Raw genomic sequence first — 14,560 nt, 5'->3', positions numbered from 1 at the left:
TTTCATACCTCTACTACACTTAATAAAAACATAAGAAGAACCTACTGAATCAGGCCAATAGCCCATCCTAGTGAAGCGCCCAGTTTTCACAGTGGCTAGCCAGATCCCTCTGGGAAGCCCACAAGCAGGCCACAAGTGCAACAGCATTTTGCCTGTCTGTAAATCCTATCAACTGGCTTTCAGAGGCATAATAAGTCTTGACGGTGGAGGTAGAATTTATTTCTACATGCAAGCCCCCCTTATTTAAAACACATATAAAAATTCCAAGGATTTCACAAAAAAATGGAATGTTACTTGGTTTGATGATCAAATTAGCTTGGATAGCAGTAAAACAACAACGTGTAAACACTTTTTTAGTTATACTAAATAGTGTTATAAAATCATATTGGGGGGGGTGTTGCAGGACACCATTACTAATGAACAGAGAGGGGTGACCGAATCTGACAGTTGCAGTTACCCAGAATCCCTCGCAACACCACCTTCTTCGCCTCTGCTCCACTCCAGAGACCCGCACCCCTCCCGTTCAGATGCAACCCTGCCCTAAGGATCAGCATATGCACACATTTCCACATGACTAGCAACTTGGGAGCCATAATTCCCTGTCAATGGTATCTCATTCACAATGGAAGACTCCTCTGAACAAAAGACAGTGATCAACTCTTATGAAAATGTTAATTTATCTTTGTGTTTAGGAATTCACACCTGGGAGGGGTGATAGGAGGACTAGGAGTGGTGTCAAAAGTGCTCAGATTTCTACCTTGAACCCTCCTTTTTTGTGAGGTATTGATTACATAGCTGTGATGTAGGAATGATGTATTGGGGGCGTTTCTTGGTGATGGGGAAACTGATAAAAGTGGAGGTTCTCTTTTGTTCTGGGTTCCTTCCTTGTTCTCCTGCGTGAGGGGAAGGACCCTGTTGCAACAGCAAATAAAGGCTTTGCTTCTCAAACTTCTCTGGTTGGCCTCTGTTATATATTCTCCGACCGATGGAGAACCCAATAAGGCTCTTGTGTACCCCATAAGGGAATAAGAGCAGATTTTGCTTAGAACAATAGTCATAATTTATAGATGCAAGTCATTCACACATCTAAGGGCCAAAGTAGACCTGGTGCTGGGGGATCCAGAATCCGATCCCTTTTATTTTATATTCTAGACAGCTTCACAAAGCGGAGAGGCCAAATTAGACTGGGGAAATAGCTATGGGGTGGTGGTGTGTAGAAATGAAATTCTGCTTTCCCCCAACTCCCAATTTGAAGTTACTGCTTGCCCCTCAGGAGAAATGCAATCTCCGCAGGGAAGATTTGTTCTCGAGTAAAACCAACAACCATCCATGATCCAGGTGAAATGCTCAGGTAGATATTGTGGTTTGTTGCTCTTGCTCTCACACTATGAAAGAAACATAGTAGAGTGATCTGTGCACTCACAGCAAGTTGTTAATTGTGGCTTACTGGGTTATTGATGCAAAAGAAGTTGCCAGAATTTGTTTGGGTGTTTGCTATGTTTTTCATTTTTCTGTTGTTGTTTTTCAAGTGCTTGACAAATAATGCATCTTTTCTTTCTCAAATTTACTAAGCTGCCATCCAGTTTTGTTGTTCACTACCAACTTGTGGATTGACCTACTCTTAATCATATACCTTTTTTTTTCACTGTTGGAGCTGTTATCTCAGGAGGGTGGTGCTTCCTCCTATATTTCTTAGCTAACATAAAGAGAACAGTGATCTTGTGGTTTTCTATCCTCTCTTCCTGCATCTTCCAATGACTCAACTATGCCTCCTTTCATTTGTTACACTCATCTCACATGGCTGTGTTTTCTGGTTTCAGCTCTGTGTTTATGCTGGCATTCTACCTGACCTGTTTTGTTATCCTCACCACAGTAATATTTGTTTCAGTCATCTACTCCTGCGTAAAGGTGAGTGTTAGTAATTTGGTGGTATAATCCTATATGTGTCTAATCAGAAGTAAGCCCCATTTAGTTCAATGGGATTTATTCTCCGGCAAGTGGGTGATAATTTGCTCACTATTTTGTGGCAATTTGATTAGTCTTCATAAAGACATTGCCCTGCTGTGGATTTTGGATCTCTTACCTGTCCTTCACCATAAGGTCCCAGATTACAACAATATAAAAATACAATATCAAATCCAGTAAAAACAATTTTCAATCAGGGGAATAGGATGGAGTGTGTGTGTGTGTGTGTGTGTGTGTGTGTGTGTGTGTGTGTGTGTGTGTAAGTCCAAGTAATACATACAGCATACATTGATAGCTATACCATGATGATGCTAGATACCTCTGTGGGAAGGGAATTCCACAATTTAAGGGCTGACACAGAGAAACCCCCCTCTTGGGTTATCATTCTGTGTACTTCTGTCAGAACTTCTGTCAGAACTGCCAGGACGGCCTCCTCTGCTCATCTTAACACCCGACAGTCTGCAGGTAAGGAACCAATAAGATAATTGGCTCCTACATCATTTTAGAGCTCTAAACAACAAAGTGGATAGAAACTAACTATTAACCAGCATAGTTGTTTATATGAGCTTGAATGGAGCCTCAGCCAGTAATTGGCTGCTGCATTTTGAACCAGTTGAAGTTTCAGAATTGAAGGTACCCAAGCATGGAGTACAGGGGCTGAGTCACAGAGGACCAAGGCCAGAGCTGGTGAACCAGTCACCAAGGCCACTTGAGTTTCAAGTAACAATGTTGGAACCAAAGAGTACCCCAAGTTGCGAACCCCCTCTTTCCAGAGGAGTGTAACCCTTTTGAGAAGAGGCCATCTCCCCCCCCCCTTGAACCAGAGAACTTGGAACACATAATACTTCTGTCTTATTGGGATTTTGGTTCAGTTTATTGGCCCACACCCAGCCCATCACCACTTCCAATCACTGGTCTAGTACCTGAACTGCCTCTCCTGATTCAGATGGAATGATGAAACAGAGCTGGGGATCATCAGCATATTGATAACACCTTGCTCCAAATTTTCTGAAATAGCATGGCTGAGCAATAGCCTCCCTTAAGTAGGAGCAGAACCACTATTACACAGAGTCCCTTGCCTTTTTGTACTCTATAAAGCATTATCAGTACTTGGAATGCTGTTTGAATTTCTTTCCAGTGAGGAAAAAAAACCAGTTAATGGAAAAGTGACCAGTAGTGACTCATGAAATACCTAGTGAAAAATCATACAGCTGTAGTTATACAGTGGTACCTCAGGTTACAGATGCTTCAGGTTACAGATGCTTCAGGTTACAGACTCTGCTAACCCAGAAATAGTACCTCGGGTTAAGAACTTTGCTTCAGGATGAGAACAGAAATCGTGTGGTGATGGCATGGCTGCAGCGGAAGGCCCCATTAGCTAAAGTGGTACCTCAGGTTAAGAACAGTTTCAGGTTAAGAACGGGCTTCCGGAATGAATTAAGTTCTTAGCCCGAGGTACCACTGTAACTTTTATTTTGCCTTGGTATTCTTATTTCAGTGCTTAGGCTCTGAACTATTGCCCTAGCATCCAAAAGGTTGCTGTCAGTACTGAACTTCTTGATGACCCATTTTGACTCAGCTTCCACATTTCTGAGATAAGCTGCTGTTTGTAGGAAATTAGCTTCTATCTCAAGTACAGTCTGGTTTGCTAATTGAAAACATACTCTTTAAAAGATTCATAAAGAGCAGGGCAGTCTTGAGCAGGTCGCGTGCCCTGGCGCTGAGGGGCGGAGATCGCTCCGGCGCCCTCACAGGGTGCAGCATGGCTTCCGCGCGGCTTTGCTGCGCAGCGCCCTGCCTACCGGCCCGGTGCCCTGGCGCCCCGTACCACCGGGACTCTACCTAGAGCTGGCCCTGATAAAGAGAATAACTAGGTTTTGTGCGTAAAGGTAAAGGCAAAGGGACCCCTGACCATTAGGTCCAGTCGCGGATGACTCTGGGGTTGTGGCGCTCATCTCGCTTTATTGGCTGAGGGAGCCGGCATACAGCTTACGGGTCATGTGGCCAGCATGACTAAGCCACTTCTGGCGAACCAGAGCAGCACACGGAAACGCTGTTTACTTTCTTGCCGGTTATGTGTGAACCAGGCTAGAGTGTGACAGTTAGGAATTTTATACCTTCTATATTGATTTGTTTTTGTTTGTCCCCTGCTGCTGCATGATTTGAGTGTCCTGTGTAAAATTCAACAAAGGTGATAACTAGATTGCAAGGCCTGTCCTGCAGGGTTCATTGCTTGTTACCATCATGACTCTACTTCTTCCATTTCTATAACAATATCAGTCATTGATTCTTGTCATTTGCTTCTTAGAGTTTCCAATGCTGGATTTTTAAAAATATCGGCCTTCTGTGGGTAGGGCCAGGTAAGAACTTTGCAGGTTAATATCCAAGGAGAATTGAACACCCTGCACATCAGCTGATGTGCATGCAGGAAGTACCCTGCACCCTGCAAAGTAGCTGAACCAGTGGGATCGAACTCCTTGTGCATCAGATGATGTGGGGGAAGTTCTGTCCTGCTTTCTGCAGCTGATCCAGTTGTGCCTCTACCTGCCCCACAACTGACATCACATATGATATCAGGTGTGAGGCAAGTGGGCCTGGTTTGGGAAAAACAGCCTTATGGGCAAAATGGAGAGGCTTGGCAGACCAGACTTGATCTACAGGTTGGAGTTTTTCCATCCCTGACTAGAGGCTTATGACCTCAGATTTTGAATTCCACATTCCAGAGCAATGAAAGGTAAATGTTTATGAGCAAATGGTTTTTCATGCATTGCATAACATATTCTTTGCCAACAAATCTGGGTTTTTCTACTTCAGCTAGGCAATTTTGAAAAATGGTTTCGAAATAGTCAAATAACAAGCCGTTAGGTTCTCAAATAGAAGAGAGCAGTTCAAATGCTGACATTTTCCAAATTTGGGATTTGATGAATTTCTGGATTACATAAATATGAAAAATTCTATATATGTACCTGTGATTCATCTGTCGCATTGAGAACTACTTACATGCTTAATTTAACCACTTGGAAGAACATTGCTAGATTTTTATTATCATCTTACAGTTTATTGCTATCTTTTATTATGCCAGTGCCTGGTATGATAGATGATCTCCCCCCCCCTCCCCACCCCAACCGAAGAAAAAATCCGGCCCAGTGATTTTAGATAGTTTTGTAATGGGTGCAGGTAAAGGCAGCAGCTTAAAAGAGGCACAGCATTGTCACACGTTGTATCTGTCTCCTTTTGTAATAGGCACCAGCTAATCAGCCCTCCTGTTCATCAAACAGCTTCATAATTGTGCTTGTGTAGGAAGCAAAATGCAATCCTTCTAACCGTGCAATAAAAAAGGGGGGGCAAAAAGGGAGAGGTTGGAGTGGTTAGTCATTGCGCAATACGCAAGCCATTTCTCACTGTCTTCTTTTTAAAAAGAAACCACTTAGAAGCCTAGTTGGTGCGATGATAATGATGCATATTTGAGCTGCTATTTGTCTGTGTCTCAGATTTCTCTCTAGGGATTGAATTGGGGAGCATTCTGATGAGGTGAAATTAACAGCAGGGAAGCCTTTTAGTTTTACAGAATTATGAATTCTAGTTATGTATCCTTGTTCTCTCCTTGCATGGGAGATTTGAGTGCTGGGGTGGGGTGAGCCACAAACAAAAACCTATTGGAGGAAGATGTGCGGTAAGCAAGTGAAGGAAAATATGCTCCCCTGAATTCTCACCAGGTCAAAACTTAGTATCGGAAGATAATCTCCAAGATCCCAAATTCACTGGTCAGCCAAATACAATTTAGAGTTGATTTACTTATTTGGGATGAAGTTGATGATTCCTGAGCAGCCCCTGTAGAGTAGATAGATGTTAATAGATCCCAGAGGGTCACAAGATTCAGTACAAGCCAAACTCTGATGGCTTCAAAAGGTGATTAGACAAATTCATGGAGGAGGAGAGTATCCATGAATACTAGTGATGATTACTATGCACTACGTCCAGTTTCAGAGGCAGTAACAGTTGCTGGGGAATCATGAGCAGGAGAGTGCTGTTTAGCTTTTGTCCTGCTTATGAGTTTTCCATAGGCATTGTGAACACAGAATGGTGGACTAGATAGGTCTTTGATCTGGTGCAGCTGGGTTTTAATGTTCAAATCTCTGGTGCCTTTGGAAGTTTGAAGACATTTGCCAGTGTTAATGACTACTGTACAATTCACTGCTGCAGTTGTACCTATTGCCCATGTAAACATAATAAGAGGTGACACGAAGATAAAACTCAATTCTAGCTAGAATCTTAGAAGCAGAACATGTTATTTCAAAATGCATGTTTATATATCAATTTATTCTGAGATCAGAATCAGATGTTTTGTTTTGTTTTGCACACCATTCTTTCTGGTTCTGATTTAGAAGCCATTATTTTAATCAGGGAGCAGCAAGTCAATATGACAAGTTAGGCAAGCAATTATGCATTTAGCCTTTCTGCTCTGAAAATTACCTAGAGGAAGACAGATGTTCAGTGATCTGGCATGTCAGCTTTTGTACTTTCTAATGTGTATTGTTCTTTAGTGTGCAAGATATTTATCCAGAATCATGATTTCAAACATCTTGCTTTCTCTTTTTTGACCAGCTTTTTCCAGCTCCACTTCAGACTCTCTCAAGAAAGATTGTTCAGTCCAGGACCAACAATACCATAGTTGGGGTCTTTACCATTGTATTGGTTTTCCTCTCAGCCTTTGCCAACATGGTATGTTACACTGGTTGTTACCTTTATTTAGCATCACTGACCTATCAGTGCCCAGAAGCTGTAGGGTACAAAAGAAAGCCTAGCTCTTGGTGTATGTGTGACCAATGAAATAAAAGTAGGCTTGGGCTCAGTAATTTTCCTAATCCTTCTAACCAGTCATTGTTACAACTTAATGTCTCCATGCGTTAGCCAATATTATGTCTTTAAAATAGACAGGATCAAAGCAATTCTAATTGTTTCACCCATTTTCAGAAACCTGTAAATGGAGCACTTCCTGGGAATTCCCAGTGCCAGTTTCATGGTATATTAATTAGATGGGTTAGATGATACTTGGGATGTGGGAAGAGGTAGATGATGTTTTGCATACCTGCTAACCAGTCATTAAAGCCGCCGCTATTTAACTGGTGGTTTATATTGTTGGGCCCAAGAGCCATCTGTGCTGGGCCACTTTGGCATTGTGCAGAGAAGCATCTTTTAATGCATCTCTGCCCTGAGTACTTTCCATTGTAGTTAGCTGTTTTCTCTTTTCCTTGCCTTTCTTTTTGCTAATCTCTTCCTTTCTGCCAGTTCACTTGCAGCACTGTGGATCTCCGTGATTGTGTGGCTGCAGAGTATAACATCACCCCGCATGAGGTGAACATGTGCCATATTAGCTACTCTGCCTCCAATTACAGCCTGGGGACAGTACAAGGATTATGTGCTAGCTCCCAGCCAAGCTGCAACTTCCCAGAGGTGGGTGTGTCTAAGTTTTAAAATTCGTACAAACTATTAGTGGCCCTTTTTTATGCTGAATGAGACAGTTAATCACTTAGCCCACTGTTGTCTGTTTCAGCTGTTTTCAGCTTTTCTCCATTGACTTCAGGTAGAGATCTTTTTCCAGGTAGAGATTCTTTCTAGCCCAGCTACTTAAAGGTAAAGAGTAAAGAGACCGCTGACCGTTAGGTCCAGTCATGGATGACTCTGGGGTTGCGGCACTCATCTCGCTTTACTGGCTGAGGGAGCAGGCATACAGCTTCCGGGTCATGTGGCCAGCATGACTAAGCCGCTTCTGGTGAACCAGAGCAGCGCACATAAACGCCGTTATCTTCCCGCCAGAGTGGTTCCTATTTATCTACTTGCACTTTGACATGCTTTTGAACTGCTGGGTTGGCAGCAGCAGGGACCGAGCAACGGGAGCTCACCCCGTCATGGGGATTCGAACCGTTGACCTTCTGATCTGCAACCCCTAGGCTCTGTGGTTTAACCCACAGCGCGACCTGCGTCCCAAGTTTCAGAAGTACTGTACTACTAGTTTCACAAAGGTTTATTACTTACCTTAAATCCTAAAATGTGCATTTAGAATTACAGATTTTGGGTGTCAGTCAACAAAAATTTTCTCAGAAATTAACAAATGTGACTAACTTATACCCATTAATTCAGTGGGGGGGGGGATTCAAGATCACACTAAGACAATTGTTCCATCAGGGCAAAAATTTCAGCTTGCCAGACAAAACAATCCCCCCTCCCAATGTGCCGTTCTGGGAGTTTTCCCAGTCTGCCCCCCCCCCCAGCAATCGAAGCAGAAGTCTTTGCACAAAACTTGTGCTGAGTGGACCCATGAGTTGACTTGCACCCAGATGACCACAGTAATAAAACAGGGAAAGTTCTTGTATGATATAGATTGAGCATGTAAACAAATAAGCATGACTCATTTGGAAGGTTTACCTTGTGGATGTCCTTCTTGAATGGATTTACCTATCAAGAACAATGATTATGGCAAGTGGTTTCCTGGTCAGTCATGCTGTATTGACTGCAGATACTATGGTTCTATCTGGTTTTTATTTATATTTCTATAGAAATATGTCAGATATGCTGATACATATAATTCTTGATCTTAGGTGGTTTCTATGAGTTTGCAGTGCTACCTCATTATGCAACTTACGTAGAATTGACTTTGGAGCTGCTGGCAGCTGTTACACAAAATTACAACTTAATGAAAACAAAGATGCATTAAACACGTATGCATATATGATGCATGTACATTCAAATAGACATGCATGCACACACCTTACAGAATAAAAGGTGGACTTTGAACTGCCGGAGGACTAAACAGCTGCTGAGGATTGGTGGGTCAGGCATTGTGTGGGCCTGCTGGAAGCCCAGCTAGACAAATGTGCCAGTCCCAGTATAAGGATCCATTGAAGGATGTTCAGTGGCACGCTGGACCTAAGGCAGTGTTTCTCAACCAGTGTGCCTCCAGATGTTTTGGGACTACAACTCCCATCATCCCTAGCTAGCAAGACCAGTGGTCAGGAATGATGGGAGTTGTAGTCCCAAAACATCTGGAGGCACACTGGTTGAGAAACACTGACCTAAGGTACCCTCAACTGAAGTTGTTCAGAGCCTTGTATTAATTAACATGTGGCATAGCAAAGGAAGAATAATTAAAATAAGTTGATGTGTATTAATCTGCAACCTCATTCTTGCAGCACTGCTTAATTGATGTTTGCTGCGCTTTACTGATTTGACTCCCGTTTGTTCTCTCTTCCTCCCTCCATTCCATTTTTTTCCTCCTCTGCCGCTTCCCAATCCCTCCTCTTGCAGTATTTTACCTACAGTGTCTTACTGAGCCTCCTGGCCTGCTCTGTGTTCCTTCAGATCAGTTGCATTGGGAAACTCATTTTGATGTTGATTATTGAATTTACATATGTCCTTATTGTGGAAGTGCCAGGGCTTACCCTCTTCGATAATGCAGATCTTCTGGTCACAGCTAATGCCATGTAAGTTACCCTTAAACCTTTGTAAATTGTGTATGTATGTGTGTATATATATATATATATATATATATATATATATATATATATATATAAACTGAGAGAAAGGTCACCAAGTTGGGGTTTTAGTAAAGCAGGTGAGGAAGTAGACTGATTCTGGACCATACCATTTCGGAGTAGCAGTAGGTTCTCACATGACTGGACACACTTTTAAAAAGTAAAACTTGCACATAGGAGTTTAAGAAGTCAATGATTTTTGCCTAGCCAGTTTTTTATGTGTACGGTTTTATTGTTTTATGGGAGGGGCATTCAGTCATGTGAGGCCCCTACCCAGGGTCTAGAGTGGAATAGTCCAGAAACAGGTTCACCGCATCATTTGCTGGGAAAACCAAATTGATTAGTCCATGAAAACAATTTTATGTAAACAGAAAGAGTGTGCATGATCAGCAAGTGAGTTAACACTGGAAGTTATTTAAGAACCCTCTATTAGTACTTGCTCTTGGTTCTATTTTGCTGGTATCTAGAATTTGAATGTCATAATCTGCATGACTGTTGTGCTCTCAGATAAGGACCAAACATGCATATTTTGCATCAAGTAGGAGGCCAGTGTCTTAGTTGTGCTGAATGCCAACACATATCTTCCCTTTTAAACATATATACTCATTAAACATTTTTCATTGTAGGAGTTTGTCTTGCTCACTAATAAGCAACACTACTTTTATTGGCATTGTTTGTATGCCTTATGATTTCCTTAATTCCCTTAAAACATACCAAACAACCAATTTGATGAGATCTTTTCTTAAGTTAATAAAACAGCACAAGAAAGAAAGAAAGAAAGAAAGAAAGAAAGAAAGAAAGAAAGAAAGAAAGAAAGAAAGAAAGAAAGAAATGCTATTCTGGATGAACCACAGCCATGCCCTTCTCCGTTTTGGATTGCTTAATTCTGATTAATCCACTTGGGTGTGATTGCTGCCCTTCATATAAAAAAGAAAATTGATAGCAAATTAGGGGCAGTCATTTGAAGGGATAATCTCAAAACAAAACATCCTTTAGGCATTTTATACTGCATGGAAGTTTGATAAGCGAGGAGCAGACTGAATTACAGCACTTAAAAGCAATTATTTGCATCACCTCACAATCAAGATGTCAGTAAAAAGGTGGAGTAAATAAGCAGCTTCTTCCCAGAAATATATTTAGGAGCAGCAATCTTACCACTCATTAAATTAGCTTTGCTTGCTCTGAAAGCTCCATTTCTTGTTAGTCTTACTGCGTGGTGAACCACTTACGGCTCGTGGGAAGTATTTAGTACATATGCAGCCACAACAGTCTAGGTGCAGATCTCTTCCAGATGCAGGGAATATTATCCTATTTTAATTTAACTGGGCATCTGTCTGATCCATCTAATTATTCTGTATAGGACAGGCACACTAATTAGCAAGATGCACAGATGCCTCTTTTCTCACACCTCTATACAAATTTACTGAAAACATAAGCCAAGAAAAGGCTGATGGTAAAACTTAAAGAGTACTCCTGCCAGCCAAAAAGAATTGTAACCATGCAAGCAGGCCTTTTGTCAAACTCTCATCCTTCTCTTTGTGGCAGCAGCTATGCCGCCAGTCCCTTTCCTCCTCTTCCTTAAAAAACCACACACAATACAGTCATACCTTGGTTTTTGAACAGCTTGGTTCTCAAACATTTTGGTTCCCGAATGCCACAAACCCGTAAGTGAGTGTTCCAGTTTGCGAACTATTTTTGGAAGCCAAACATCCAACGGGGCTTCAAATTGACTGCAGGAGCTTCCTGCCACCAATCAGAAGCCACGCGTTGGTTTCTGAACGTTTTGGAAGTCGAATGGATTCCGTTTGACTTCCATGGTACGACTGTAGTGGCTAAATCAGTGGTAGCTTCTTGCCACCTTGGGATGAAGAAGAGTCCTTGAGAGCCAGGAATTCTGGGTAAGCTAATTGTGCTGCTGCTGTGATTTGCCATAGCATTTAAAGAAAGCTTTTAAAAAAAGATTATTATTTTTTTAAAAAATTCTAAATTTGAAAGGCCTTTTTTAGCAAACTGCAGCAACAGCACTGGCATTTTCCAGGTCACCTTGCCCAGAAGGTCTTTTCTCAGAGTTCAAGAGAGGCAGCAGGCTATGCTGTTACCATGGATGGGAGCCAAGTTGGTCCCCAAGAAGTGTCTGCATATATCCACCTGGTTCTCATGTTAAGACCCATGATGGGTCTTTCTAAGCCCTGGGGCCATCAACCAATGCCCAGCTAGGCTAACTGCTGGCGCCAGGCCTTCCTGCAGGAGCCATGTGGGGTCTGAATTTCAGCTGGAAGAGGACAGCTGCTTTTAAGCAAGTTCTACTGACTCAGTGAGTCAGTAAGATAGATAGATATAACAAAGTTAATGTGGAAAAGCAGTTTTTAAATTGTCACTGTCGGATTTTATGGTTTGTTTTTACTTTGTTTCTTTTCTAGAGAATACTTTGTTAGGTGACTCATGAACTGAACAAAAAAATATAAATAAATTTAAAACGAAAGGGCAGAAGAACTGGAACAGGAGCTATGTTAATTGGATTATAAAGTATCTGGTTCTGCTGGAGTGATCTGGTGATACGACTCAGATAAAATTTCTAACAAAATACAAGAAAAAATGTTCAGTGAATAAATATGAAGGAACTAGATTTCAAGGCACCCCCCACGTCTCCAGTACCATCTAGATTAGAATGAGACAGAAAATTCGCAAACAAAGGGTAGAATCCAGCTTTATGTGGGCAGATTCCAACTTGTCACCTTTTATATCCTCTCTTCTGCAGCCCCACTGCAGAATTCCCTAAGTGCAGAATTCCCTGCACTTGAATCCCCTAATTTAAGGTTGCAGGTAGGTAGCCGTGTTGGTCTGGGTCGAAGTAAAATAAAAAAATTCCTTCAGTAGCACCTTAAAGACCAACTAAGTTTTTATTTTGGTATGAGCTTTCGTGTGCATGCACACTTCTTCAGATAGTGGTATCTGAAGAAGTGTACATGCACTTGGTATCTGAAGAAGTGTGCATGCACACGAAAGCTCATACCAAAATAAAAACTTAGTTGGTCTTTAAGGTGCTACTGAAGGAATTTTTTTATTTTACCCCTAATTTAAGTTAGGGAATTGTCGAGGCAGCATTGTTTTATAACATCCTACCGGTATCTAATGTGCCAACTTTCCTTGACTCCTCACTTCAACGATAATCAAGCTCAAAGTCAAAAAGTGATCCTCTTTCATTGTAACGATAGGCAAGTAGAAGAAAATTTTAGGAAGTGGTTATGGCTCCACATAGTGTTCAAAGTGAAAAATAGTAGCACTGATTTTGTGGAGCAGTTGATTATTACATTCAATCTTTATTTTAAAATATGTGGCATCCTGGATTCCATGGAACTTTGTGTAGTAATAATAATAATAATAATAATAATAATAATAAACAACTTTATTCGCATTAGCCAAAGGCTATAGCAACAATAAAATAGTACACTGTGTACAATAAAAGATTTGTTAAAAGCACAAATTAGAATCCTGAATTATCAATCAGTTGGTGGTCCTTATTCCAATTGCCCCAGCAATGAAGCTATGTGTAAAACTTTGTGTAGGTGTAAGAACTTTTTTTAAAAGAATGGTGATCTTAACCATGTTTGGAAACATGTTCCATTGAAATTGCAGGCTTTGATTCTAGTGTTACAAAGGGCATTAGGGATCCCTCCTGTTGCTGCAATCCATCATGCATTTCAGAACAATCAACACAGAGACTTATAAAACAACTTCCCTATAATTTAAATGGAGTACTTTGCACACATGTTCATTTGATTAACATCAGGCAAGTGATCCAGAAGAGACATGGACTTTTGAACTGGTTGAAGTATTAGAGAGGCACTTTTGTTTGGATAGCATTGGAGCAGTGAAATGTACACCTTGATTTTAATCCAAAGTCAGCAGTTCCGTGCCAGCTGGGAAGAAGACTGAAAAATTAAAAAGGCAGCTTGTGCAACAAATAAGGGAAACAGCAGCAGCATCATAACAGTAATGAGGAGGAAAAATTTTATATCACATCTCATTTGTGTTCAGACTTCTTCACATATATTATCTCAGTATTCTTTAGAAGATGGTGGCTTGATAAGGCAATCTGAGCTCTGAACCAGGGTGTTCCTGGCTCATTGCTTATACTCCTAGAAGTATAGGAGGGCACTAAATGTGGAATTGGGAAGAAAGCAATGGAATCAGTGATTTATAAATATAGCATAGCAGTCTATATACATTGTCTAAAACCTATCTCTTGCTGTTTCAGAGTGTTTTCCAATGGGACAGAGAATGGAACATGGTGAGTTACTGAGGGGGCAGGTAGCCTGAGGTTGCTTTAAAAATATATTAAGTGGATTCAGCCATTGGTGGGTTTGGGTTATTGCAGACATAATGTGGCTCATCCTTTAATGGTGCTTAAGGGATATGGGATGGGCACACCCCTCTCTTCTCAAACACAAGTCGTCCCCCCTTGCTGTCGAAGCACTGTTAACCATTATGAATGCTTGCCAGAGTTTGAATTTGAAACAAACTTGAAATACAAATTAACGTCAACCACAGTTAGTAGCACTGCTACTAGCCTTTGTTGTATTCAAGGATAGGAAGAATTTGACCTCATAAAAGCCGGGAGAGTGTGAGAAAAGAATAGAATCTAGTGGTCTCTCACAAATCCCCTATGATTTAGTATTGGAATGCATTAACTCTGCTGTGGCCCATTGTCTCCCTTCCTTGCCTAAGAGGCAGTTTTGATACAGTGTGCCTCGCTTCTAGAGTCATTGAAGCACACAAAAAATGAAGATGGATGGGGAGGCCTCGTGCAAAGTAAAAGATGTCCACCTGAACTTCGCTGTTCACGCTGCATCAAAAACAATAACTAAATGATAAATGAAATGATTCCGAGTTGAACAGAATAAAATAGTCAGTGGATTTTATTGGTCAGCAGCTACAGCCCACCCCTTGCTCAGCCTGTTGCTACACAAAGAGGTCAAGAAATTGCTTGCTTTGAATTGTACATACTCCTCCAGTTGAGCGACTGGCATCCTAGAACATCCAGAGATTTATATATTTTCTTT

General features: G+C 41.3%; 1 protein-coding gene across 9 annotated transcripts in view; it reads left to right on the top strand.

The window, feature by feature from the left end:
- Positions 1–14,560, top strand: part of ADCY5 (adenylate cyclase 5) — a 191,707-nt gene that overhangs the window by 163,595 nt on the left and 13,552 nt on the right. For all 9 annotated transcript variants that reach the window (XR_004693427.2, XR_009557784.1, XR_009557786.1 and 6 more), the window contains 5 exons: positions 1,821–1,908; positions 6,571–6,687; positions 7,255–7,419; positions 9,271–9,446; positions 13,756–13,788. Coding sequence is in view for 6 of the 9 variants with exons in the window: in XM_035128999.2 (XP_034984890.1) it covers positions 1,821–1,908; positions 6,571–6,687; positions 7,255–7,419; positions 9,271–9,446; positions 13,756–13,788 (579 nt within the window). In the remaining 3 variants the exon portion in view is untranslated. The remainder of the gene's footprint in view (positions 1–1,820; positions 1,909–6,570; positions 6,688–7,254; positions 7,420–9,270; positions 9,447–13,755; positions 13,789–14,560) is intronic.

This window comes from Zootoca vivipara, chromosome 1 (genome assembly GCF_963506605.1).
Source record: "Zootoca vivipara chromosome 1, rZooViv1.1, whole genome shotgun sequence".
NCBI classification, from domain to species: Eukaryota; Metazoa; Chordata; class Lepidosauria; order Squamata; family Lacertidae; genus Zootoca; species Zootoca vivipara.
The sequence above is the reverse complement of the archived record's forward strand: the minus strand, read 5'-3'. Positions and strand labels throughout refer to the sequence as shown.